Consider the following 26,016-nt stretch of genomic DNA (forward strand, 5'->3'; position numbering starts at 1 on the left):
TCTTTTCATTTATCGTTCGGCATCCATTTGCATCATCGGCGTATACAAGCGCTGGCGCCTTGTCTTTACTTCTTCTTTTCGATTGATTTTATGGGAGCTGCATGTCTCTACATTCTAGGAACAGGCGTTCAATGCATTACTTGAATCTTCGCGTTGATGGTCATTTCTGTAGCCTGCGGATCCCTATATGTTGCAGTTCAAATCCCAGGGTTCCTTGCCGAATACATTGGTATACCTTCAAATAGGTCGCGGCGACTCCATAAAATCTCAGCCTTAAAAGTGGGCTCCCGAAACTCTGTTAATGTAAACCATCGTTGGCCCGAGACCAGTCTCGAGAATAAGTATAACTGGTGGTATTCAATTTAGAAGGCATCCATCCACCTGCTGTTCGAGATACACTCTCACGGTCTTGGTGTGAAATGCGGGAATGCTCAGCATCTCATAATGAAAAGCCCTTGTGCAACCAGCAGTGGGAATATGGTTGTGTTGTTCCTCCAGAATATTTTCCTATGGGTAGGTACTGCTAGGAAAGTGTCTGTTCCCCCTTCTCTTCGAATAATATAGATTAAGTCTCCTTCTTTACTTCGGGGGGGAAAAAAAGACCAAACGCGATGTATCGACAAATTGAAGAAAAACCCATCAAGTTCTAATTATTATTAAAGGGAAGTTGTCAATCTAACACCTGATGCAGAGAAGTATATAATTTCCGAGATCGGAGGAACTCTCAACCCCAATATCTACTCTACACCACCATACTCACTTCAAAAAGCGCCAAAGAAAAAAGAATACCCAAAAATGGCCACACAAGCCCTCGCAAACTGGAGTTCATCCCTCGAATACAATGCCCTCTCCGCAGAAATAATCCACGTCGCCGTGCGCAGCTTCTACAACTGGACCGGCTGCGTCGTAGGCGGTAGCGCTCACCCCGCAATAACGATCGCGCGCAGCGCACTTGCAAGATTCTCAGGACCGCCAACATCCAGACTGCTGGGGTCAGAGGGTAGCATCGACGCAGATGCCATTCACGCGGCGCTATTCAACGGGATCGCCTCCCACGTGCACGACTACGACGACACGCACCTCGACACCATCATCCACCCGACCGACGGGGCCCATCGCCTCAGCGCTCCTGGTCATGGCCGAGTCATTGGACCGGCCTGTTTCTGGGGAGGAGTTCATCACGGCGTTGGTTGCTGGAGTCGAGGTGGAGTGTAAGGTGGGCCGGGCGGTTTGGCCGGAGCATTATGATGTGGGGTGGTATGTTATACGTTGAGTCCATTCTTCTTCTTCTTCTTCTTATTACAAGCATTGAAGGAGTTTATTGCGTGCAGACCAGAATGCTGTACGCTAATTGCTAATGTATATACTTGTCAGGCACATCACTAGCACAACAGGCTCAATCGGCGCAGCCGTAGCCGTCTCCAAACTGCTCGGCTCATCCGCCCCCCAAACAGCACACTCCATCGGACTCGCCGCGACGCAGGTAACCGGACTGCGAGAGATGTTCGGCTCGCACACAAAATCCTTCCACCCAGGCCGCGCCGCGCAGAACGGGCTCCTAGCCGCAATTCTAAGCGGCGAGGGCTACACCAGCTCGGCGCAGGTACTGGAAGCCAAGCGCGGGTGGGCGAACGTGGTGAGCTCGGCACAGCGGCTGGATGCCGAGGTAGCGAGTCTGGCGCCGGCGGGGCGGTGGGAGATCGCGCAGAATGCGTTCAAGCCGTTTCCGTGTGGGATTGTCGTGCACCCGGTCATCGACGGGTGCGTGTGGTTGCATGGGGAGCTGCGGCGACAGGGGTTGTTGTTGTCGGAGGGGGAGTACGAGATCCAGGAGGTCCGCGTGACGGTGCATCCACTGGTGCTGGAGTTGACGGGGAAGACGGCACCGAGGAATGGGTTGGAGGCGAAGTTTAGTGTATATCATGGTGGCGCTGTTGGGTTGTTACTCGGGAGGGCTGCGCCGGCGCAGTATGAGGATGCGGTAGTGGTGGATGAGCGGGTGGTACGGCTGAGAGAGCGGATTCATGCTACAGCAGGCGAGAACTTACGGCCGGAGGAGTGCCATCTTGCTGTTTCTGTGCAGCGCTCCGATGGATCTACCACTGTTATCGAGAAGCATGTGGATCATGCTATGGGCAGCGTGGAACGACCGATGGCGGATGTTCAGTTGACAGACAAATTTGTCGACCAGTGTATCCCGGTTCTGGGCTAGGAGCGGACCCATCGAGCGAGTCAATGGTGCTGGGATCTGGAGAAGCAGTTTGACATGCGTCGGATCAAGGATATACTTTAGATTCTATAGAACCTGCTACTGGGGCATATTGGAAAGCAATTCATAGCTGTGATCAACCACTAAGCACATTCTAGATCAATTCTCAAATGTATAGTTGTGGACAAGTATACTACGGTAACGATAGCGGCATAGCAAAGCGACAGTCTCGGTGTAGGAGTGTAGTGTTGGTCCGGTGTTCGACAAGCCAAGGAAAAAGAAAAAAAAAAAAAAACGGAAAGATAAAAGCCATATGAAATGTGATCTGCGCCAGTGTGTTAATCCATCCATCCAAATGCCCATGTTGCGGGGTCCGTCACAGAGAGGACCCAAGTGTCTAGTCTATGCGACAGCATCCTTTATCTCGCTGTAGATCGCGCCGAGCTCTTTGTGCAGAACCTCCTCGGCCTTATCGACGATCTCACCGATGCGGTCCTCAACGGTACCAGCCTGGGTGCCAGCCTTGTAGCCGCCGTTGGCAACGATCTGGGAGTAGTTCGAGGAGCCACCGCCGTTCCAGGCCAGGAGCTAGATTGTAGTCAGCGCTGATCTGCGAGCTGTTGAAACCACAAAACACGAGAAATACTTACGTTGGGGGTGTCGGAAGGAATGTCAGTAAGAACGCCCTGGGTGGCGACGGTGATGAGAGCATCCTTGAGCTTCTTGGGGGTGATCTCGGCAACAGCGTAGGCCGAGTCCTTGGAGGGCTGAAGCGACACGTAGTAGGCCAACAGACCAGCAATGTGCGGGGAAGCCATGGAGGTTCCGGAGATGGTGTTGGTGGCGTACTTGCTGCCGATCCAGGTGGAGTGAATGTTCAGACCAGGAGCGAAGATGTCAGTGCACTTGCCGTAGTTGGAGAAGTATGCCCGCTCGTCCGCCAGCGTGGAGGCGCCAACGGTTACAGCGTTCTCCGCAGCAGCAGGAGAGTAGTTACAGGCATCGGCGTTGTCGTTTCCAGCAGCGACGGCAAAATGGATGCCGGCCTCGACGGCCGCATTCACAGCCAGGTCGAGTGTCTTGGAGCTACCACCGCCCAGACTCATGTTGGCAACACTACCCTTGAAGCCCTTGGCCTTGCCGTCCTTGGCGGCCTTAGCCTTCTTGACGTGAGCCTCGGCTGCCCACTCAACGCCCTTGACGACATCAGACATGGAGCCCGAGCCGTTGGATCGCAGGACCTTGACGGCATAGACATTGGCCTTCTTGGCAACACCATACTTTTTACCGGCAACGGTACCAGAGCAGTGAGTGCCGTGGCCGTTGCCGTCCACATCGTCGTCGCCAGCCGGGATGGTCTTGCCCCACTGGGCACGACCCTCAAAGTCAACGTGCTCAGTATTGGTGCCGGTGTCAATCACGTAGGCATCAACACCCTCACCGCCTTCCTCGGCGTACAGATACTTGTTGAAGGTCCCGAATGTGAGACTGTCCCGGTGGGAGATACGGGCAAGACCCCAAGGGGCGCTCTTCTCAACGGCTGGGTTCTCAATTGCGCGAACCTCGGAGTCTCTCTCAATGTAGGCGACCTATTAAGAGAGAAAGAAAAAGCTTGATCAGCTAAGGGAGCTTGATGGACATCGCTGCCGCCAACGACAGGAAGGGTCATGACTCACATCCGGATGACGGCGGACTTGCTCGATGACATCCTCGTGGAAGTGGCCGGCATATCCCATCAAGGTGTCGGCCACGTGGAAGGTGTGCTTCATGCCCAGGAAGGCCTCGCTGTCAAAGCCGAAGAGCCCACGGCGCTTCAGCTCCATGCGGCCGCTTGAAGAGCTATGGATGTCCTGCACCCAGGTGTGATGAGCGGCAGCCGACGACTTATCGACATGGGTCTTAAAAACGACAATATAGGAGTCGGGGATTTCTTCAGAGTTCATCGCCGATAGGATCGGGGCAGCTCCCTTGTGGATAGATTCTACGTCCACGGGAGACGCAGCCGCCAGCAGCGGGAGCAGGGCAAGGCCGAAGAAGCCTTTCATGATGGGTAGACTAGGGTGACAAACGAAGGAAGAATGAGTGATAAACAATAAGATTGTAGGGAGAGGGAGAGTGAGATGGGGAAGTATAAAGGGCGATACAGGAGGGAAAGGAGGGAGATGGAGAGAGGAGAGAGGAGAGAGGGAAGATGAGGAGGTAGGCGTCAGTGACCTTATCTAGGGACGAAACGGCAGGCGGAGAGCGATGATGCAAGCGGGCGATTACGGTATGGTTACGGCGCCGGATGACCCCGGCGATTGGTGCTGGCCGTCGATCATAGTGGAGCTGCTGGCTGGGGAGAAGATCCATACGGTATGGTATGGTCACGGTGGATTGGAGAAAGACGGTCTTCTGTCTTAAGGGAGATAGCTGGGTTCTACAAGCTCCCTCCTACCTTCCTACCTCCTACCTACATAGTATATACTCCCAGAAAAAGAACCAGCCGATTGAAGATAATATGGACAAATGACTTGCATCTACCATTAGCTTGCTTGACCACGGCTTCTCCGGGTACCTGGCAGTGCCACGCACCGGTCGCACGGGCGATCCATGTCGAGTCGCGTGCTTGGGCTCAGCTGATGAGTCTCACGGGGTACCCTTCCAGCCGACCTACGCGAGGGAAGTACCTCGGAGTACTTACGCAAGGTGACCTTGTGAGGACCTCATCGGACCATACCTGGAAGACTCCACAATTGTGACTCAACAAATTGCCTAGCTGCCTCATACCTTCTTATCACCGTTTATCACCTTTTATCTGGTTTATCAGCCTCCCCCCGTAATGATACTGGGGCCTTCCCAAGGGTCCACGGGTATTTTGGCACCTGGTAATATGCCCCCAAGTCACCTGATAGCTCCTCCCCGCCGTTGACAGGAATGCGCTTCTCATTTTTTGTTCAAGGCATCATTGCTTATCATGCCAATGTTGGTCTGATCGGCTGGTCAGCTCACCCCGCTGTCTCCCATCCGGACCCGCTCACACAACACGTACCAATGCAGACCGCCTCAACCGTCCCGCCAAGTGCACATTCACGGTCTTGGGTGGCCATCCACCATCGGAGCGATCGTGGATAAGATTGGCCATGCCTCCATCGTCCCTCCACCCTCCCTCTCCCTCCGGGTCCGATCGACTGGCGGAAGAGCTCGCTCCCACCCTCGACCAGCTCAAAAATCTCGCTGCCAGGAACCCGATCACCCTCCCCGAGGCTTTGGCGGCGACTGAACCTCTTCTACGCCTCCGTCATACCTTTATCGATGATGCCCGACCGGGAGCAGCCAAGGATACCTTTCGACATCTTCAGGGCTTCCAAACGCTGCTGGGGTTAACGGATCGGCTCGTCGAGCTGTATGACATCAATGTCTTGACTCAGGAGGAAAGGAAACGCCTGCTGGGTATCCACAAAGACGTGCTGGGTGTCCTAGCCGAAGGCCTGAAAGATCATTCTGGCAACAAGCGATACTTTGTCCGGAGGATCCCTAGCGGAGGGACTGCTGCGCTGGAGCGGATTCTAACCGCCCTGGTGAAAAAGATAGACACCGCCGAGGACGATGCACAACAACTCTATGGCGCTATTCTGGCTGCTGCGCTCTGCCAGGAGGCCGTGGCGGGTGTTTTTGTAACACTGAACACAAAGTTTTTGCAGAGTAATACTTCAAGATCTCCGCAAGAATTCCAGCAGGCTGTGGATCAATGCATGGGATCTGCCGAGACTGTCGAAGTCCCCGAGCTGTTGGGGCCTTTCCTCCGCATCTGGTTGATGCACTCGTCCGCTTCATCGGGTTTCGACATATTGCGTCTGGCGCTACCTGCTTGTCTTTGCCAATTGGCCTCTCAATCCTCGAGAAATGTCGTAGCCTTACATTCCACCGGAATGCTGACCCCCATACTGCCCCTCTTGTTCGATAATGGCCGGTCCGACACTGAGAGAGCACTTTATCGAGATCTTGCTCAATCGCTCAGCGCTCAAGGAACGAGTAGTTTGGAAGATGCTGTTGCCTTGTACCGCCGGGCGCATGAGAGTCCGGAGGTCTTGAAATTTCTTCTGTCGGCCCTGAAAAACTCCAGAGAGCCTCCCTCGATCCAGTTTGATATGTCTCTTCATGGATTTTGTTCGGTCGAATTTGCAACTCTCGGCCGTCCGTTCCCACCAGCTGCGTCTGCCGGCTACACACTGGCCGTGTGGGCTCGATTTGATGAGTTTGACCAAAAGACCCATACTACAATATTCGGGGCATTTGATCCAACCCAGACCTGTTTTGTTCTTGCTTATCTGGAAAAGGACACGCGGAATTTCATCCTCCAGACTTCCATACGTGGTTCGCGGCCCAGCGTTAGGTTCAAGTCAGCACGATTCGAGCCAAATCGCTGGTACCATATCTGTGTTGTGCACAAGAGGCCAAGGCCTACATCCTCCTCACGAGCGTCTCTGTTCATCAATGGTGAATTCGTTGAGCAGTTGAAAATTGAATACCCTTCTGTTCCAGGGGGTGACAATTCCAATAGAGCACCTCGCGTCCAGGCCTTTTTTGGAACCCCCAAGATTTGGCAATGCGTCTCGGGAGAGGAGTGTCAAGCTCCCGGTGGTCTCTTGCAAATGGAATCCTTTTCGATGAAGCCTATAGCGATGACATGGTCGCCGTGTTTTACAACTTGGGACCCCGGTACTATGGAAATTTCCAAGATTGTCTCGGTTCTTTCCAAACGTACAAGGCCTCAGCAACTCTGAATCTGCGCAACGAGCATCTTCATCCCGGAAAAGAGGACTCTTCTGACATCGTCACCGCCATTCGACGACGGGCGAGCATCTTGGTTCGGGAAAGCACAATCTTGATCAATGTTTCGCCTGTCGCTGTTCTGGATGACGACGACAGCAATAACGTGGACGAATCACAGCTCATAAAATCTCTGACCCGACAGGCGGCCAAAAGTCTCCAACAGTTAACCAAGGCAGGTGGGAACGCGGTTGCAATCAACGGTGCAACTCCCGCCATCAATGATGGCCTGACACAACCTCAGGGAGTTGGCGTTCTGACGGGTAACCCAGTCGTTGCAGTACCCAGATCGCTGGATGATGCTAGTTGGTGCTTAGGGGGATGCGCCGCAGTGCACTTGACCCTAGTCCAGGCGGCCGACACCGCGGAAAGCACTCGTTTGGCTGTTGAGGCGCTCTACGAAGCTGTTCAGGACAACTGGAGAAACAGTGAGGCCATGGAGAAAGAGAATGGCTACGGTATCCTTGCAGCCCTATTGCGTGACAAGTTGGGATTCCAGCTCGGCACCTTGGTCGCAGCAAATAAGAGCACCGTGGTCGGGTCCAATGTAGAGGAGCAGCGCGTATTAACTCTTGAGCTGCTTCGCCTGACGCTTGCATTTGTGGGATATGACCTAGAGTACCCGCCTCGTTCTATAATCACGAACCCACTTGCTTATCGAGTGTTACTTGTGGACCTGGACACCTGGCGGTTTGCGGAGCCACCGGCTCTTGAACTGTATTATTCGCAGTTTCGCACATTTGCCTCTGAAAGCAACTACCGTCGATTCAACGCAAAGCGACTGGGGCGTATGCGTAAGTTCACCGGAACACCCCTTTCTCATAACTCAAAACATTCATGGCTAACTAAATCAGGCGTCAGCAAGAAACTGCTAGAGACTCTGAAGGGAGGGGAACTGACACAGGAAGCTTTACAACCGTGCCTCTCTGCTTTCAAGTCTTTGATGGAAACCAGTATGTCTCCTGATCTCCTTCGATCTCTGGCCCTGTCCATCACCTACGCTTTGCACAAGCCTAGCCCCTCCGCTGGCCTTCAGAAGAAAAAGAGCCTTCGGTTTACCGCGGCCCGATCACGATCAACATCATCGCGACCAGCCTCGTCAAAATCGGATTCGAGCAAGTATGTATCAAGCATCACAGTGGGCATTGAAATGCTACGGCTGTACTCTGAAGTGCTTTGCAATCCACATGACTCTGCGCCATTGAAAAAGTTTGCCAAAGCGGTTACGAACAAGGTTTGCGGAATCCTATTCAGTTATTTTTTCAAGGCTTTTTTTCTTACACAGCTGCAGTGGCTCTTGTATCTCCTATGTGAGGATGAACCCGAAGTGGTGGTACTCGCATGCAAAATCCTGGCTCGACTCATAGTCGTTCATGGCAGCAGCTACAGCAAGAAGTTTTCGGAGAAGACTGGTGGCTACACAATTTTGCAACAACGCCTGAAGAGATGGTGGAACATACCTGTATTATGGCCTATCTGCTTTTCCATCTTCTTTGGGTACGACGTCGCTTCGTTGGACCTTGACCGACCTTTCGACAAATTTGGACTCCTTGACCTCTTCTTGCCCCACGGCAAAGAAGATGTTATCTTCCCCGAAATGCTTCCCGTAATCATAGAGATGGTCAAAAGTGGCTTGAGGAGTGCCATTCTCGCGGGCGACGTCACGGAAATAAGCGCGAGGGGCCAAGGATCTTTGGATGATTGGTTATCCAAGTGTGACAAGCCGAAAATGGCCTCTTCGAACTTGACTGGTGAGTTCAAACAAGAAGTTTTTACTCGAGGCTAGCAGAGTTCCGTCGCTCACATCGCCCGTTCATAGGAATTGCTTCACTGAGCCTCGCCACCCATGGATTTTCTCTCATAGCCGCGGTAGTCCAATTTCTGACGGAGGCACGTTTGAGATCACGAGGCTTCCAGGACTTCACGACCCAATCCAACTATGTCCAGGAGCTTCTTTCCGTTCTCTTTCCCGTCGTCGTCGGTGCAGACACCGTGAGCCCAAACGCAGAGCTGGATTTGCGGCACAGTGGGCTTAGTTTTGATGATAGCAATCTAGTTTTACGGCCACGCTCGAGAGCCGCAAATACATCAACTGTCTTCCAGACCACCACTGTCGAGGCTGCAGACAGCCCCGATGAAAGCATCAACTCATTGCGGCGTGGCTCATCGTTTATTCTTGTTTCCTCCGATAAAGCGAAACACCAGCCATCTGCTGCTCGGATACGTCGTGTTTTTAACCCCAACTTCGACGCAGAAGGGACTGCTACCGACCACCCACTTGTCAAGGCCATTTTCGAACTTGTCCTTGCAGTTTTCAAGGAGCAGCTCCTGGTACGAAAAGATTTCTCTGGTCTAGGACTCTTCCTCAAGACACCCCCTGGATTCTTGGAACAACAGGCATATTTTAATTCTTGGATTCTCGACTGCGTTCTGGCAACTGTCCAAGATTTGCCAGTCTCTCAGCCCAATCTTCTTCGGGAACCACGAACTCTCACAAACCTTGCACGTTTTGCTACACACCTGGGGGAAGCAGTGTATGAGGGCTGGTTCATCAATGGGGCATCCTCCAGCTTCGAATGCCTAGGTACAGTCCTGGAGTATCTTCAGCGCCCCGACATCTGTCAGTTGAAGAGTATTCGATTGTGTAGCCAAGCGGTGGCCACTATCCACTCGACTTTATACAGAATTGTTTTATTCCAACTGTCAGAAGCAGAGGAGGCTGAGACATTGCCTCTTTTGAAGCGGTTGAATTACTGGCAGGTGGTGCTACTGTCGGCAACTGAACCCCAGACGAAGTATCTGCAGCTGTTGTGCTATTTGCTTTATACCAAGCTTATTAGCATTGAGCAAGATGTCCGCCTGGCTGCTGCCAGTCTCTGGCGGATCATCCTTGTACAGAAACCCGATGAGATGGCAAACTTGCTCACCCACGGGCCTGTCACCATTCAGCGCCGGCTTTCAGATGGCTTTGACGCCCTCGCCGGAATGGACGACGAGGCTTTTTTACAATGGATTGATGATCAACGTGAGGATCTTGACGCCTTGTTCTTTGGGGTTTTGTCTCGTTCTTGGGATGCCTTTGTCCAGGAAGAGAATACAAACAGCGAAGATTCGGCCAGGAGTCGAATCTTAAAGCGCAAGGATCGATTGAAACAATGGCTCCAGCTCGAGTCTCTGGATGAAGAGGTGACTCGAAAGCATCATGCCACCTTGCCGCACTGGATTTCGAACATATCTGCCTCGGAATTTCTCAAGTCTCAACGATTCATGCAAGATTTACAGGATAGCTCCGCTTTCATGTGGTCAGCCTTCTCTAGTCTACTGCTGGATCTCCGACGTCCGGGTGGTCTTTTTGCTGAGGAGAAGGAGCGCAAATGGAGGTTGGATCAGACCGAGGGTCGGAGTCGCATGCGGTTGAGGGTTGTACCGGTCGAGTCGGGCGAGCGACAGGATTATCAACCCAAGAGAAAGGCCTCTGAGCCCCCTGCCGTGAAGGTTGATACGCGCATCCGTGCTATCTCACATGGCGACACTTTGTCCACCCCCACAGCACTAACAGAGGAGCCAGAGTCTATGGAAACTGAAGCCCAGGACGGCGAGGCTGACAACCGGAGTATGCTCGAAGACAACTTTGAGATGATCGATGATCCAAAGGTCGAGCTGGAAGAATACGAGGACAAAAATCGCAAAGTGATGCGCTCTCTTCACCGCGGTGACCAGGTTCAGAACGTGTGCAACATGTCCCGAATCATTGGTCTCGAAGCAGTGGAAGGTCTCTTGATTCTTGGCAAAGATTGCATTTACATTCTGGACAACTTCTTCCAGCGAGCGGACGGCGAAATCGTTAACGTCTGGCAAGCCCCTGCCGAAGAACGAGACCCTTATGTGCGCATGATTTCAGGTCGAGAATCGAATGATCGCCGATTGCAAGATCGTGAGATGAGAAGCTGGAAGTGGTCAGACTTGGTCAGCGTGTCCAAGCGCCGCTTTTTGTTCCGTGATGTCGCTTTGGAAATTTTCTTCACCGACGGCACCAGCTATTTGTTAACACTTTTCTCTGCCCGAGCACGAGATGAACTGTGTAGTCAGCTCGGAATCAAAGCACCCCAAGTCACCGGAAGCACGGGGCATTCAAGGCCGGAGGATATATGGCGATTTGAAACCCTTCGCAGTCAAGAAGACGCGCCTCAATCCCTTGGTTCCAAATTTGCTAGTGTCTTCGGCCATCTCCCAGAAAACCCAGCAACGCGCAAATGGATCAAAGGCGAAATCTCCAATTTCCATTATCTCATGTTGATCAATACTCTCGCCGGACGAACGTTCAACGACTTGACTCAGTACCCTGTTTTCCCATGGGTCCTGGCAGACTACACGAGCGAGGAGCTTGACCTGACCAACCCTAGTACTTTCCGCGACCTGTCAAAACCGATGGGTTGTCAAACTCCTGACCGGGAAGCGGGTTTCCGCGAGCGATACAATGCTTTTGCAGAGATGGGAGACGACAATTCCCCACCGTTCCATTACGGTACCCATTACTCCTCCGCCATGATTGTGTCTTCGTACCTCATTCGCCTTCAGCCGTTCGTCAAGTCCTATCTTCTCCTACAAGGAGGTACCTTTGACCATGCAGACCGGCTTTTCTACTCAATTCGCAAAGCCTGGGAGTCCGCCTCGCGGGGGAACATGTCAGATGTCCGTGAATTGATCCCAGAATTCTTTTATCTCCCAGAATTTCTCGTCAACTCGAACAAATACGATTTTGGGCTTTTGCAGAACATGACCACTGCCATTGACTCGGTGGAACTCCCGCCGTGGGCCAAGGGGGATCCCAAGATTTTCATTGCGAAAAATCGAGAGGCACTTGAGAGTCCGTATGTGTCAGAGAACTTGCCCCACTGGATTGATCTGGTGTTCGGCAAAAAGCAGAAAGGCGAGGCCGCGGTTGAGGCTGTCAATGTTTTCCACCACCTGTCCTATAAAGGAGCCAAGGATCTTGATGCCATTGATGATCCGATGGAACGAATGGCGACGATTGGGATCATTCACAACTTTGGGCAAACTCCTCATCAGATCTTCCAACGGGCTCACCCGCCAAGGGAGGACCGACGATACCGCGTACCACGACTGGATACGCTGGCCGAATCTTTGACCCAAATGCCGTTATCGCTTCTGGGTTAGTATACTCTTTCCACCCCGGTCCTTTAAAGATAACTTTAAGGCTGACAACTGTCATTCCAGACATCGAAGAGCGAGTGGCCACCATGTCCATGAGACAAGACCGACTTCTGTGCACCGCGGCTCTCAGGCTCAATGTCCCACCTAACTATGACAACTATATGGAAAGGGGATTCTTCGATGGCAGCGTCCGTTTCTACTCCACAGACAGTCGCAAGGTATGGGTGCTTTACTACATTGATAGGGTGAAGCTGCTGACCATCCATCCAGCTGTTGGGACACTTTGAACACCTCCACATCGGCCAACTCTCTCATGCCAGCTTTGCGGATTCGCGCACACTCATCACCTGTGGCACAGACTGTACAATCTCCTTATGGACGATCACCCTTACCTCTAGGTCGGTGGACCTGCAGCCAATCGGATCGTTGTTTGGCCATCGGGCGCCAGTCACAGTCCTGGCCGTCTCGCGTTCTTTTAGCGCCTTACTCTCCGCATCAAATGATGGTCGGATCATGCTATGGGATTTGAACCGGCGGACCTTCTTGCGAGAACTTCCCAGCACTGGGGTGGTGAATGTAAGTACCTACCTGCCCGAGCTTCGTGCCATTACATGAGTCTTAACCTTCCTTTTTTTCTAGTGTGCTCGAATCAACGATGTTACGGGAGATATCATGGTCTGCCGTGGCAATCGTCTGACGCTTTACACCCTGAATGGGGCCGTCCTGGTAGACCAGCCGGTGTGCGAGTCTGGCGATGACCATGTCCTGTCCTGCGTCTTCTATGAGGGGGTGCAGAACGAATGGCTCGAGCGGGACTTGGTCCTGACGGGTCACACTCGAGGCGTCGTCAACATTTGGAGCAAGACCATCTGCGCCGGCCGATTTGAACTAGAGCTGATTCGACAACTGCATCATACCGACAGCAGTCGCGACACCGGCGCCAACGTCAGTTCGGGAATCAGCTGTATCTTGGCTCTGTCACATGTGGTGTACACAGGGGATGAAGCAGGTCGAGTGGTGAGTTTTTTTTTTTTTTTTTTTTCTCTCCCGGAAGGAGTAATTTGTGCTAATTGAACATTGCAGTATGAGTGGAATTGCATTCAACGTCGCTAGGTCAATGTTTTCGATGTGCAGACTTTCCCAGCATGGAGATTTGGCAACAAAATTCAGAATAGAGATGCGCATTTTCTTTCTTTGTTCGGTATATCCATTCGTTTAGTTTTCAAGAAGCCGGTCTGCATCAATAGCGAATCCATATTATGGCCAGTATGTATATATCCATGGATGACTTGCCTCAACCCCCGGGCGGCTATTGTTACTAGTTCCGTATACTCCGGAGTAGATCGCGATATTTAACCGGGTTCCGGTGAGCAGGACGCAGAGGGATTGCAGTGGTGGGCCGTTGGCCGGTCGACCATGCTCCGGTTGGGCTGTCGGAGTACTCTGCGCCGGGCCTGGGACTTGGTTATTTTGGTTCTCAAACTGGGAATGAAGTCATATTGAATTGAATAAGAATTGAATCATCAACGACTACAGGGGAGAAAGAGCGAAAGAAGAAAGAAATCATTGATTCGCGAAGCTTCGACGGTCAAGTCCAAGGTACTTTGCCGGCAGTGGTGTGTCAGTGGCATGGAGGGGTACCAGGTACAAGTGATTTCATAGTACAGCGTCATTTTTGCCCCACCGGCGCATCCCACGGCTGGCAGGTACCTCCGTTGGTTATGGCGGGGCCACTGCTGCTGGAGGTACCCTCAATCTGGTTTGGGTCCCCTCTTATTACTCTCGTCGCCACTCTTCTCCCTCTTCTCTTTTCTCTCCTCCCTCTTCATCTCACAAAACTTCTTCAATTCATCCACCTCGTTTCCTTCTTGGAATCATATCTCGGTTCATCCACTAGATCCGTGCATCATGTCTTCCTCTCTTGAACAGCTCAAGGCCAGCGGCACTGTCGTGGTCTGCGACTCTGGTAAGTCCCACCGATCATCCAGGATGCATGCATGGGAACCCCCGCTGACAGAGATATTCTAGGTGACTTTGCCAGTATGTATCCCGTCTTTCTCGATTCTCTTTCTGGATTCGTCGACTGTCCATTCCCACGGTGAAGGTTTTGACTAACGTTCCACAGCTATCGGCAAGTACAAGCCCCAGGATGCCACCACCAACCCCTCCTTAATCTTGGCCGCCTCCAAGAAGTCCGAGTACGCCGCCCTGATCGACTCGGCCGTTGCCTACGGTAAGCAGAAGGGCAGCACCGTCGACGAGCAGGTCGAGGCCACCCTGGACCGTCTCCTGGTCGAGTTCGGCAAGGAGATCCTCAAGATCATCCCCGGCAAGGTTTCCACTGAGGTCGACGCCAAGCTGTCCTTCGACACCCAGGCCTCCGTGGACAAGGCTCTGCATATCATCAAGGTATGTAACTGAAGGTTGATGAGCGATTAGGGGATACAGATCACTAACATGACCATTGCGCAATGTGTACAGCTCTACGAGGAGAACGGAATTTCCAAGGACCGCGTTCTGATCAAGATCGCCTCCACCTACGAGGGCATTAAGGCCGCCCACATCCTCCAGTCGAAGCACGGCATCAACTGCAACCTGACACTGATGTTCTCTCTGGTGCAAGCCATCGCCGCCGCTGAGGCCGGTGCCTTCTTGATCTCCCCCTTCGTGGGCCGCATCCTGGACTGGTTCAAGGCCGCCCACAAGCGCGACTACACTGCCCAGGAGGACCCCGGTGTCAAGTCGGTGCAGGAAATCTTCAACTACTACAAGAAGCATGGCTACAACACCATCGTCATGGGTGCCTCGTTCCGCAACACGGGTGAAATCACCGAGCTGGCTGGATGTGACTACCTGACTATCTCGCCCAACCTGCTGGAGGACCTGTACAACTCGACCGCCCCGGTCCCCAAGAAGTTGGACGCGGCCGATACCGCCAAGCTGAATATCCCCAAGCGCGCCTACCTCAACGAGGAGGCTTCGTTCCGCTTCGACTTCAACGAGGAGGCCATGGCTGTTGAGAAGCTGCGTGAGGGTATCTCCAAGTTCGCGGCTGACGCTGTTACCCTGAAGGAGCTGCTGAAGCAAAAGGTGCAGGCGTAGATTGTGTGTGATACCTTTTATCTTTCATTTCATGTTTTGTGATATTTTCTGGGTTTCATCCTGTGATATAATTGGCGACCCCCCAAAATTGCAATCGGTAGATACGAATTCATGAATTACTCGTGTTCTCCGAGGTATCCGAATAGTCCGGACTTCGGGCTATTGTAGAGTCGCTTATTCAGGGACCCCGCAGTTCGTGAGGGTGCATGTCCTTGAGATGTCTCAGAGGGAAGGGTGGTCTTACCCTGTGCCACGCGTTTCGCTAACGGGATAGCATTTCCCAGATATACTTTCAATGGTCTTCATTATATGACCTGAGACCAGAACTGGATTTTACTGCGTAAGTAAACGCTGGAGGTTGTTAAAGCCGACCTCGGGAAACGATGCATTATGTCATTCCTGCCGGTCCCGCTCGCCGCCCGCTTGGGAAGGTGGGGGAAATGTTTTGGTGTGGTATTGGGTATCTGCTACCCACACACACCGGTGTTTGTCTATGGCAGTGAAAGTACCGGGTACTTCCACTGTAAGTGGACAGTAGTCACGTCAACATCATCCGCTTATTATTCCTCCTCCTCCCTCTCCCTGCCTTTCTTTTTTTCCCTTCTTTTTCCCAGATACTCGCTTCCTTCCATCGCAGCTTTTTTTTATTTTAACCTCTCAATTCCAATCCTATCACAACCGTCATAATGGTTAAGGCTGGTAAGTCCTTCCTGTTTGGGCTTTTTTTTTGCTCCTAGGGTTTTGTTCTCCACGATCGGCCGTGGCAAAGGGGACCTTGGGGTGAGCAGATTTGAGCACCTTGTGATCCTGAGCTGCCACCCCTGGACCTATCGGCTTGCTCCTTGTCCTCAGTTCTCCACTGTATTCCAGTCTTATCTGCAATGCTTCCTAAGAGAGGCTGAGATTGAGACTGCTCATTTGCTGGAGTTGCTGAGATCAGCTTAGAGTCCGGGGTGATCCCAGGGATCAAAGCCCAGCCCTATGCCTTCGATCCACCTTCTGGAACACTTACACTGACATGAAATCCTAGTTGCTGTCCTCCGTGGTGACGCCAAGGTCGCCGGCACCGTCACCTTCGAGCAGGCCGAAGAGAGCGGTCCCACCACCATCTCTTGGAACATCTCTGGCAACGACTCCAACGCCGAGCGTGCCTTCCACGTCCACCAATTCGGTGACAACACCAACGGCTGCACCTCGGCCGGTCCCCACTGTATGCCAACCCTAGTCGGGGATATATCTTGTGGTTGCAAAACCAGCTGACACACACTCTCTCAGTCAACCCCTTCAGCAAGACCCACGGTGCTCCCACTGACTCCGAGCGTCACGTCGGTGACCTGGGCAACTTCAAGACCGATGCTGAGGGCAATGCTACCGGCTCTGTGCAGGACAAGTTGGTCAAGCTGATCGGTGCCGAGAGCGTTCTGGGCGTAAGTAGATGATGCTGGGTTGTTAGCTGCATAGCTATATGCTTATCTGTTTCTTTTTTATTCGCAGCGTACTCTGGTCGTTCACGCCGGCACTGACGACCTCGGCCGTGGCGGCAACGAGGAGTCCAAGAAGACTGGCAACGCTGGTGCTCGCCCTGCCTGCGGTAAGCAGATCACGTCATTGGAGAGCTCGGTGATCCATGCTAATGAGAAACATAGGTGTCATTGGTATCTCCGCATAAATCTGCCCTTGATGTTTTTTTGAATTGGGTACCCTGATATTCCCTATCTCCCCAAATTGCAGGAAGATGAAAAATTGCGGATAGTCCAAGTTTCATGAATCAAATGAATGCCATTTCTCTTGTGCTTCTCTCGTATATCGTAGCTCACCGCCTTCCCGACCGCCTCTCCCTCGGGGGGCCGAAATACCACGTTTCCCTGAACAGTAACAGCTCAATCAACAAACTCTCTCTTCTTGCCTGTTGTTCTGTTCCTTTCTTGTTCTTTTTTTAACTTCCTTCTCTTCTCAAAAGTACTGTCTGGGTGTGTGATACCCATCCAGCATGCCTTTCGAAGCTCGTGTCAAGTCCGTTCTGTCGGGCGACACGGTGGTGCTGGCGCATGTCGCCAATCCCACACAAGAGCGCATTCTCAGTCTGGCCTATGTCTCAGCACCAAGATTACGACGAGAGGGAGATGAGGTGGGTGATTGGCGTGAACTTAGGGCAATGGAACACACCAGTAGTGGAGAGGGCGTTTGCTTGCTCCCGATCTCTGATGAATTTCATTTGCTTTGCAAAGCAGACCAGCTAAAACTAATATGGAATTTTTTTTTATCATTAGGCATATGGCTTCCAGTCCCGTGAATTCCTGCGTGAGCTTCTGGTTGGCAAAGTGATTCAATTCCAGATCGTCTACACTATCCCCACGGGCGCCAAGCGCGAATACGGCATCATCAAGCTGCCCGGGTTCGATGCCTCGCTGCCCGACATCAGTGTGCAGGAAGGGTGGAGTCGTGTCCGTGAGGAAGCGGGCAAGCGGTCAGATGAGTCCGAGGAGACTCTAAAGCTGCTGGAGCGGCTGCGTGCCCTGGAGTCCCTCGCCCGCAGTGAAGAGAAGGGTGTATGGGCTGGTTCGGAAGAGGGCCAGATAGATACCAGCTATGAATCGTCATCCCCCAAGGCCCTGGTGGCCAAGAATCAGGGACAGCAGCTGGATGGCATTATTGAGAAGGTTCTGAATGGTGACCGTGTGGTGCTGCGTCTGCTTCTCTCGCCGAAAGAGCACATCCAGACGGTTGTTGCGGTGGCTGGTATTCGGGCACCTGCTGCGCGACGGACAACTACCGATGGCAAGGAACAGCCTGCTGAGCCCTTCGGAGACGAGGCTCTGCAGTTCTTTGAGTCGCGGCTGCTGCAGCGCAAGGTCAAGGTTTCCTTGCTGGGAGTCACACCGCAGGGCCAGCTGGTTGCTACTCTGCTGCATCCTAATGGTAACATCGCTCGATTTGTCCTCGAGGCTGGTCTCGCTCGCTGCCAGGACCACCACTCGACACTTCTGGGTCCCGACATGGCCCTCCTCCGCCAGGCGGAGCAGACCGCCAAGAATGCTCGGAAGGGGGTTTTCACCGGCCATGTGGGCTCCAAGGCTACTGGTGCGGCTGCCGCAGACTATATTGTCAGCCGCGTGTTCAATGCCGATACCCTCTTCATCCGCAACAAGGCTGGCCAGGAGAAACGGATCAGTCTGACCAGTATCCGCCAACCCAAGCCTTCCGACCCCAAGCAGGCCCCATTTGCTGCCGAGGCCAAGGAGTTCCTTCGCAAGCGTGCTATTGCCAAGAATGTCAGGGTCACCGTGAACGGCAAGAAGCCTGCTACTGAAGGCTACGAGGAGCGCGAGGTGGCCACTGTGGTGCAGGGCAACACTAACCTTGGACTTGCTCTGGTTGAAACTGGATATGCTTCCGTGATCCGACACCGCATGGATGATGACGACCGATCTCCTGACTACGATGCGCTGCTTGCCGCCGAGGCGGATGCCCAAAAAGAAGGCCGCGGCATGTGGTCTCCCAAACCGCCCAAGGCCAACCAATACCAGGACTACTCGGAGAGTGTACAGAAGGCTAAGATGGAGCTGGGTATCCTGCAACGGCAAAGGCGCGTTCCGGCTGTTGTGGACTTTGTCAAGTCTGGTTCTCGCTTTACAGTCCTGGTGCCTCGTGAGAACGCCAAGATGACTCTGGTGCTCTCGGGAATCCGTGCCCCTCGGTCTGCTCGCGGACCCAGTGATGCCGGCGAGCCCTTCGGCCAGGAAGCTCATGATCTGGCCAACCGCCGATGCATGCAGCGCGATGTCGAGATCGACGTCGAGACTATTGACAAGGTTGGCGGCTTCATTGGCTCTCTGTACGTCAACAAGGAGAACTTCACTAGAATCTTGCTGGAGGAGGGTCTCGCAACGGTGCACGCATACTCGGCCGAGCAGTCGGGTCACGCCACGGAATACTTTGCGGCGGAGCAGCGTGCCAAAGATGCGCGCAAGGGTCTGTGGCACGACTGGGACCCGAGCAAGGAGGCTGCTGAGGCGGAGGAGTCGGAGACTGCTAATGGCACCGGCACTGAAAGCGAGGCTGCCCCGACACAGCGTCGCAAGGACTACCGGGACGTGACGGTGACGCACATCGACCCGAGCACGGGCAAACTCAAGCTGCAACAGATCGGAGCCGGCACGAGCGCGCTGACGGAGCTGATGAGTGCATTCCGTTCCTTCCACCTGAACAAGGCCAACGACACGGCTCTGCCCGGTCCGCCCAAGGCGGGTGACTGGGTTGCGGCCCGCTTCACCGAGGACGGCAACTGGTACCGCGCCAAGGTGCGCCGCAACGACCGCGACAACCAGCAGGCCGAGGTGGTTTATATTGATTTCGGCAACTCCGAGTCCCTGCCGTGGTCCAGCCTGCGTCCTCTCACCCAGTCACAGTTCTCGGGCCAAGCCCTGCGCCCGCAGGCCGTCGATGCTGCACTCTCGCTCCTGCAGTTCCCTACGTCTCCGGACTATCTTGCCGATGCCGTCGCCTTTGTTGAGGAGCAGACTTTCGACCGCCAGCTCGTCGCCAATGTCGACCACGTCGACACCGATGGCACCTTGCACGTTACTCTGCTCGACCCAGCCGTCTCCAAGAGCCTTGACCAGAGTATCAATGCGGACATTATCCGCGAGGGTATGGCCATGGTGCCTCGCAAGCTGAAGGCGTGGGAGCGCGCCTCGGCGGACACTCTGGCAAACCTGCGCGCGCTCGAGGACGAGGCCAAGTCCGAGCGTGGTGGTATGTGGGAGTATGGTGATCTGACGGAAGACTAAGCCATGTAACTATGCATGTTCCATGTCATTTTCCCCCTTTCTTTTCTTTTTATGGACTATCATGGACTGTCATCCGGAGCGTTCTGTACAGAGGAATTAGCTCCGCGAAAAGAGCGTCATTACCATGATGCTCCCCGGTTTTTATGTAGCTTGTCGCTTGAATCACAAACGATTAGCACCTCGGATGTATTTTACCGATCTATGTAAAGAAGAAAAAAAGAAGATCGGCGCCAGGCCGATTAACTTCCATCTGTAAGGACTCGGTGCCGATCTCCGACAAACTCAGGAACCCGCAACTCTCCGCAATGTCAGATTTATTTTCACCGCCTCTTTCTTTCCCCCCTCCTCCACGTCCTCCCCGGAGATTGCGAAAGTTGCGAGGATCTTCAGCTCGTAACTACTAAAAGCCACGATGTTCCTCTGGCGCACCAAATCTCACCATAGCCAGGCTTCCACCGAGCAGGATGCCTCGCTCGCGCGCACGGCTTCCGCATCGAAGAACGACGCCTCGGCCTCGGCTTCGCAGGCTGCAGGCACCGCATGGCTTGCGGGCCATCTGAAACACCTGACGCCGGAGCAAGAAGACAAACTGCGAGAGTTTAAGGATGTTTGTGCGGAGCGCAAATATTACACCCCGGCTGGGGAGGGCGCTGATGCGAAGCCGCCCAGCCATGATGATGCTACTATGCTGTACGTTGTTATCTCCCGCCTTTTGGCACTGATGTTCTCTTTCCTGTGAGATTCAGTACTGATTAACTGTTTTAGACGATTCCTGCGAGCCCGCAAGTTCGATGTGGAAGGCGCATGGGGACAATTCAAAGACACGGAAGACTGGCGCCGCGACAATTCCATCGAGTCGCTGTATGAGAATATCCGCGTGGACTCGTACGAAGCAGCGCGACGGATGGTGCGTGATGGATTCTGCTAGATTGGTCCAATATCTACTGACGTTTATATCTTTTTCCTCCGTATAGTACCCGCAATGGACTGGCCGCCGCGATCGCCGCGGAATCCCTGTCTACGTCTTTGAGATCCGCCACCTGAACTCTAAGGAGATGGCCGCATACAACTCTACAATGAGCACCGGCACCCCCGACACGCACAAGTCTTCGACCGTCCCCGCGCGCTTGCTCAATTTGTTCGCCCTGTACGAGAACCTTCTCCGGTTCGTCATGCCTCTGTGCTCGTCGCTGTCGAGGCCCAATCCCGAAACACCTATCGTGACCTCGACCAACATCGTCGATGTGAGCGGCGTAGGGCTGAAGCAGTTCTGGAACCTGAAGAGCCACATGCAAGACGCCAGTGTACTTGCGACGGCTCACTACCCCGAGACTCTGGACCGGATTTTTGTATGTTGCATTTTGCTCTTATTGCCTTTGGTCACAGTGTCAGAAACTCATTGTTTTTAGATCATCGGTGCCCCGGCCTTTTTCCCTACTGTCTGGGGCTGGATCAAGCGCTGGTTCGACCCGGTGACGACATCGAAAATCTTCATTCTGTCTGCTCCCGAAGTGAAACCTACTCTCAGCTCCTTCATGGACCCGTCTAGCTTCCCGAAGCAGTACGGCGGCGAACTCGACTGGCAGTGGGGTGATATGCCCAACCTGGACGAGCCTGCTCGTGAGAAGCTGCAGGGCTTGGAACAGCCCGCCGCCGAGGGCCAGACCAAGAAGGAGATTCTCAAGGGGCCGCTACTGTTCCAGGGCAACCAGATCGACGTGCTGGGCACGGAGAATGGAAAGGAGCGGAGGGCGACTATCCCGGTTCCTCAGCAGGAAACGTTGGAATCTGAGACCAATGGCGCCGCCACAGCAGATCAAATCCCCTCAACTGCTGCGGAGGATAACGAGAAAACCGGCGGGGAGAATGTCGCCGTCAATGTGAACCAGGTACCATGCAATGAGACCCCGAACACAGTTGCCGCATAGAGCATTATAGAAAAGAAGGATTGTGAGCATTGCGGGTGTCTCGTACATAGAGGGGCCGAGTGTGTATGCCCAATTTGTTTTCGGAATTGTTGTCTTTCTTTTCTGTGTGTTTTGCGTTTTTTCCATCCTTGGTTATATTCCCATCGCAGGCTGAGACAGGAGAACCCGAGCCCGTCTAGAATTCTGTGTATTCATGGTTGATATTGGTATATTCTTAACCCCTCGTTAATGACATGATCTTCATGTACTGCAACCATCGGTCAGTGACGATATACGATCCACGATCATCTGGTAAAGTGGGTGCTTTGAAGTCAGCCTCCTCTGGGTTGCATCCAGCGCAACTCGATAGGTGGCTTCTATGCGGCTCTACCCATTCTCCTTGCTCTTTCCAGCCAACTAAGGGCGGTCCCCAAGTTATGGGTCTATACCCAGCTGCCTACTTCGGTGAGATCACCAAGTATCTTTACCCTGAATAACTTGACTTCCGCATAACCCAACTTGGGTCGAAGATCTCGACCCAAAACCCAACCCGGACCCAGTACTAGGGCCCCAATAAAACCTAATATAAACTAATTCGACCCAACTTTTATATAATTCTGATTATAAAGCTGCTTAGTTATTAGGATAATATATTATTATTAAATACTATTTTTGTTCTAATATAAATTATAATTATAACTCTTATACTTTATAAAAAAAATATTATATAGTAATAATATATTTAGAATAAATAATTTATGAATTTATGAATTTAAGACTTTAAGGTAAAAATTATATTATATAGTAGGTATATATAGGTGAAAGAAGATATTAGCTAACCTTTTTTTATACTAAACCTAAAAATATATATTTAAAGTCTATAGTAGTATTATTACTTTTTATATAAATAAACTATATATATTACAAATAATAAAATAGATATAAATCTAATATCTAAAATTTATTTATTAATAAATAAGTATATTATAGCCTTAATTATATAAAAGAATTATTTTAAATATTTTTCTAGATTTATATAAAATAAAAAGGTTAGCTAGTTAGGTTAAAATTTTTTAGATTAACAGATTAATCTATAGGCTACTTTATTAATCTATTTTTTACTATCTAATAAACTTTATATATATTAATAGTAGTATATTTAAATTTAGTCTTCGCTAAATCATATTAACTAATTAATAGATACTATTTATATTATATCTCTTATATTCTAGAGAGAGTACTAAATATAATTTTTAATAATCGCTATTGTTATATAGAATATATTCTTTTTATCTATAATAGATATAGGAGTTAAATAGCTCTTTAATACTATTTAAGATATTTTCTATTATTATTAAAAAAGAATAAAATTATAGATAATTAAAGAGTTAATAATATTTTTTTATATTTTAAGATTTAATATTAAAAAATAAAAGATAGAGCTTCTTAAGAGATTCTTTTTTATAATAAAATAGAAGCTATAAAAAAAGAAGAATAAAAAACTTAATAAGATTAAGATAAACCTAATTAATAATACTAAAAAAATAGGATATTATAATTAATAATAAAAAAGGGCTAAGTAAGATAAATAAGATAGATAAGATAGATAAAGTAAATAATTTTTAGTTATTACTATCTAAGAATAATATCTAGATATAGGTTTTAGAATAAAAATATAAGAGTTAAGATAATAATATCTTTAAATAGGACCTCATGACATATCCACAGGGGCTATAGGATAGAGAAGATATATGATAGCTTGTGGGGAGGTAGTTTGCAATGATCACCTAGCTTAATAAGTAGGAGAAATAATATTGAGTGTAGACTGATAAACTCTAAGAAGCGTATATATCTTAAGCTAAAATAAAGTTCCTATAATTAGGAGAGAATTGTAGTATAGAAGAGTTACTCTTTTGTCTGTCTATAGATATAATACCTTAAAATATGAGTAATTCCTTTATTAAATATGCAGATGAACAAGTTAACAGTTTTAGATAACTAAAAACTCCCATGGGAAATGTCCAGGTCTAGTGTATAGTAGCTATTTACCCGATTAGGCAATGAAGTGATCAATGTTGTCATGACTACTTTTTTTTGCATCACGTGAGCGTAACTTGATATTTCCTTATATTATAAATATAAGGAATCTAGACTTTACGGGCGAAAATTAATTTAGACAGGGACAGCCTCAAACAAAGCATTAGATCCCACGCCCTGTTCACCCGGCCGCCAAACCTTAAGAACTTTGAACTGGGCGCGCTCCAAAAGACTCAACCACTGCTTATCCGTACGCTCCAGCGACGAGAACATGGTCATCATGATGAGGTCGACGCTAGTATTGAAGCGGGGCACATTAGTCTCCGACAGGGTATTCTCGTTAATGAGCAGCACCGAATCCTCCGCCATCGCCTCTCGGATTTGCTGCAAGGCCTGCAGAGCCTGCTTATCAGGCCAGTCATGCAGCACAGTGCGCATGTAGTAAGCCTTGGCACCCTTGACGGGCTGTGCATCGAACATGCTGTAGCCCTGAGCCTCGATGCCTTGAGCGAGTGGGGGCTGGATATCCTGGATAACCTCGGGAAGGTCCTGTACGATCAGACGACCGGCGGGGTTCTTCTTCTCCTTGAATCGGGCGATGTCATGGCCCTTGCCACCACCAATGTCGACTACCAGCACGCGGTCTGCATCCTTGCCTAGTCGCTCATCCCAGGGGTAGAAGTCATACCACTGCTCGCCTTCCACAGCCCGGTTAGCTGTTTCCATCACAGTGTTGAAGGCATGTTGCTCGTCGGGGTTCTGAGCCAGCCACTCGAAGTGGTGCAGCTTGGTGCCGTATGCCTGCTGGAAGGGAGTGTCATAGGCGTCATCGGGGCTCTTGTAGTCTCTAGATTCCAGGAATTCCTGAGTATGCGCAGTGGCGCGCAAAATCATGTGGCTTGTCGTAATCAGGATAGTTAGCAAGCCCGCCATTTTCCCTATCGGCGACAAAGGCGAGAGCTAGGACCACCTACAAGTTCTTGATCACATCGCTGGGGGGGCGCCGGTTGCGAATCCCAGCGCCAGGGGCTGGGGCTGATATTTGTACACCTCGGTTTCGGTGAAGAGGCGATTGGCGCTCAGGAGTCGCATGACCCGAACTGTAGCAGAGAGACCAACTGGTTAGTCCAGGAGTCCGAGGTAGTGGTCGGTTATTAGCCGGAGAGGCTCTTACTTAACAGGTCCTTGTCGCCCTTGACCTTTTCGTTGTCGTTTAACTCATCGATAGTCAATGCAGCACCACCGGCAGCGGCAAATGCATCAAAAATTCCCATTCCAATTGCAGTTCGGATCGAGACCAGGGGGTGGGCCTGCGATGATCGCGGGGGGCGTTGAATCAGCAAAAAGATTCCTTGGTATACAATTCTCACGATCAGTTCGGTGATATCCTACCGCCCAGCAGATGTTCAGAAGCGACTGAATAGGGGGCTCGACGACCCCGCGCAGCTTGTCCAATACATCAAGGAGCTGGAAGCGCGCTGGGTCCGGAATGTCATCAGCGAGAGAGAGCTTGGATAGGGCTGCGTTGACAGCAGCTGTCAGTTCAGCGACGGTCCGGGCCATTGTGTATAGAGAGGTTGAAGAATGAAGAGGAGAAGCAAGGAAGGATTCAGAAGATGATGGACAATGTCAACACATTTATATTGTCAACTCATCCTGATCTGTATCCTGGTTCACACGTCTTTCTCCTCTCGTCCGCTGTCATAGTTCAGGAGGGGTACATACAGTGACACAGAAAAAGTTTCGACACCCTCGCCCCACACCTATTATTATATAGTATCCTGCGGGTAGAAAAATAAAAAATCAATCAAAATAAAGTACGAGTTTAATTCATATAATGTATACTAACTGTAACTCTCGATTCGCGAAACGTATCTATTAATTCTTATCGAGGTCCCATTATCTATAGAGAAGATAATGAAAATTCGGGGTAAACATAAGATATTTGATAGATGTATAAGGTAAAGCGGTGTGGCGGTGTTAG

The 26,016-nt window shown here is 51.2% G+C and overlaps 7 protein-coding genes across 7 annotated transcripts; 5 read left to right on the top strand and 2 right to left on the bottom strand.

Annotated features, from left to right (window-relative positions):
- Window positions 1–795: 795 nt before the first annotated feature.
- Window positions 796–2,212, top strand: NUU61_001919 (MmgE/PrpD family protein; the record flags this gene model as incomplete). The annotated part of the gene is made up of 3 exons (XM_056652501.1): window positions 796–1,143; window positions 1,211–1,257; window positions 1,375–2,212. 3 exons carry the CDS (start codon window positions 796–798, stop codon window positions 2,210–2,212), a joined length of 1,233 nt encoding a protein of 410 aa, XP_056513568.1.
- A 399-nt stretch (window positions 2,213–2,611) lies between these two features.
- On the bottom strand, window positions 2,612–4,254 carry NUU61_001920 (S8 family peptidase; the record flags this gene model as incomplete). The annotated part of the gene is made up of 3 exons (XM_056652502.1): window positions 2,612–2,797; window positions 2,860–3,798; window positions 3,886–4,254. 3 exons carry the CDS (start codon window positions 4,252–4,254, stop codon window positions 2,612–2,614), a joined length of 1,494 nt encoding a protein of 497 aa, XP_056513569.1.
- A 1,077-nt stretch (window positions 4,255–5,331) lies between these two features.
- Window positions 5,332–13,309, top strand: NUU61_001921 (Beige/BEACH domain protein; the record flags this gene model as incomplete). The annotated part of the gene is made up of 8 exons (XM_056652503.1): window positions 5,332–6,815; window positions 6,872–7,815; window positions 7,876–8,772; window positions 8,841–12,194; window positions 12,260–12,414; window positions 12,467–12,772; window positions 12,836–13,213; window positions 13,280–13,309. The coding sequence occupies 8 exons, from the start codon at window positions 5,332–5,334 to the stop codon at window positions 13,307–13,309; spliced, it is 7,548 nt and encodes a 2,515-aa protein (XP_056513570.1).
- Window positions 13,310–14,104: 795 nt separating this feature from the next.
- On the top strand, window positions 14,105–15,298 carry NUU61_001922 (sedoheptulose-7-phosphate:D-glyceraldehyde-3-phosphate transaldolase TAL1; the record flags this gene model as incomplete). The annotated part of the gene is made up of 4 exons (XM_056652504.1): window positions 14,105–14,162; window positions 14,225–14,236; window positions 14,322–14,605; window positions 14,678–15,298. The coding sequence occupies 4 exons, from the start codon at window positions 14,105–14,107 to the stop codon at window positions 15,296–15,298; spliced, it is 975 nt and encodes a 324-aa protein (XP_056513571.1).
- A 686-nt stretch (window positions 15,299–15,984) lies between these two features.
- NUU61_001923 (putative transcription factor (Snd1/p100)) lies at window positions 15,985–20,088 on the top strand (the record flags this gene model as incomplete). Its single annotated transcript, XM_056652505.1, has 6 exons — window positions 15,985–15,997; window positions 16,329–16,508; window positions 16,574–16,725; window positions 16,793–16,953; window positions 17,288–17,426; window positions 17,569–20,088. 6 exons carry the CDS (start codon window positions 15,985–15,987, stop codon window positions 20,086–20,088), a joined length of 3,165 nt encoding a protein of 1,054 aa, XP_056513572.1.
- Window positions 20,089–20,500: 412 nt separating this feature from the next.
- On the top strand, window positions 20,501–22,016 carry NUU61_001924 (SEC14 family lipid-binding protein; the record flags this gene model as incomplete). Its single annotated transcript, XM_056652506.1, has 4 exons — window positions 20,501–20,778; window positions 20,854–20,995; window positions 21,063–21,437; window positions 21,498–22,016. The coding sequence occupies 4 exons, from the start codon at window positions 20,501–20,503 to the stop codon at window positions 22,014–22,016; spliced, it is 1,314 nt and encodes a 437-aa protein (XP_056513573.1).
- A 2,151-nt stretch (window positions 22,017–24,167) lies between these two features.
- NUU61_001925 (O-methyltransferase) lies at window positions 24,168–25,595 on the bottom strand (the record flags this gene model as incomplete). The annotated part of the gene is made up of 4 exons (XM_056652507.1): window positions 24,168–24,930; window positions 25,021–25,150; window positions 25,207–25,342; window positions 25,425–25,595. 4 exons carry the CDS (start codon window positions 25,593–25,595, stop codon window positions 24,168–24,170), a joined length of 1,200 nt encoding a protein of 399 aa, XP_056513574.1.
- Window positions 25,596–26,016: the final 421 nt, after the last annotated feature.

The sequence above is a fragment of the Penicillium alfredii genome (assembly GCF_028826965.1).
Source record: "Penicillium alfredii strain IBT 34128 chromosome Unknown utg000004l_segment0_segment0, whole genome shotgun sequence".
Classification (NCBI taxonomy): domain Eukaryota; kingdom Fungi; phylum Ascomycota; class Eurotiomycetes; order Eurotiales; family Aspergillaceae; genus Penicillium; species Penicillium alfredii.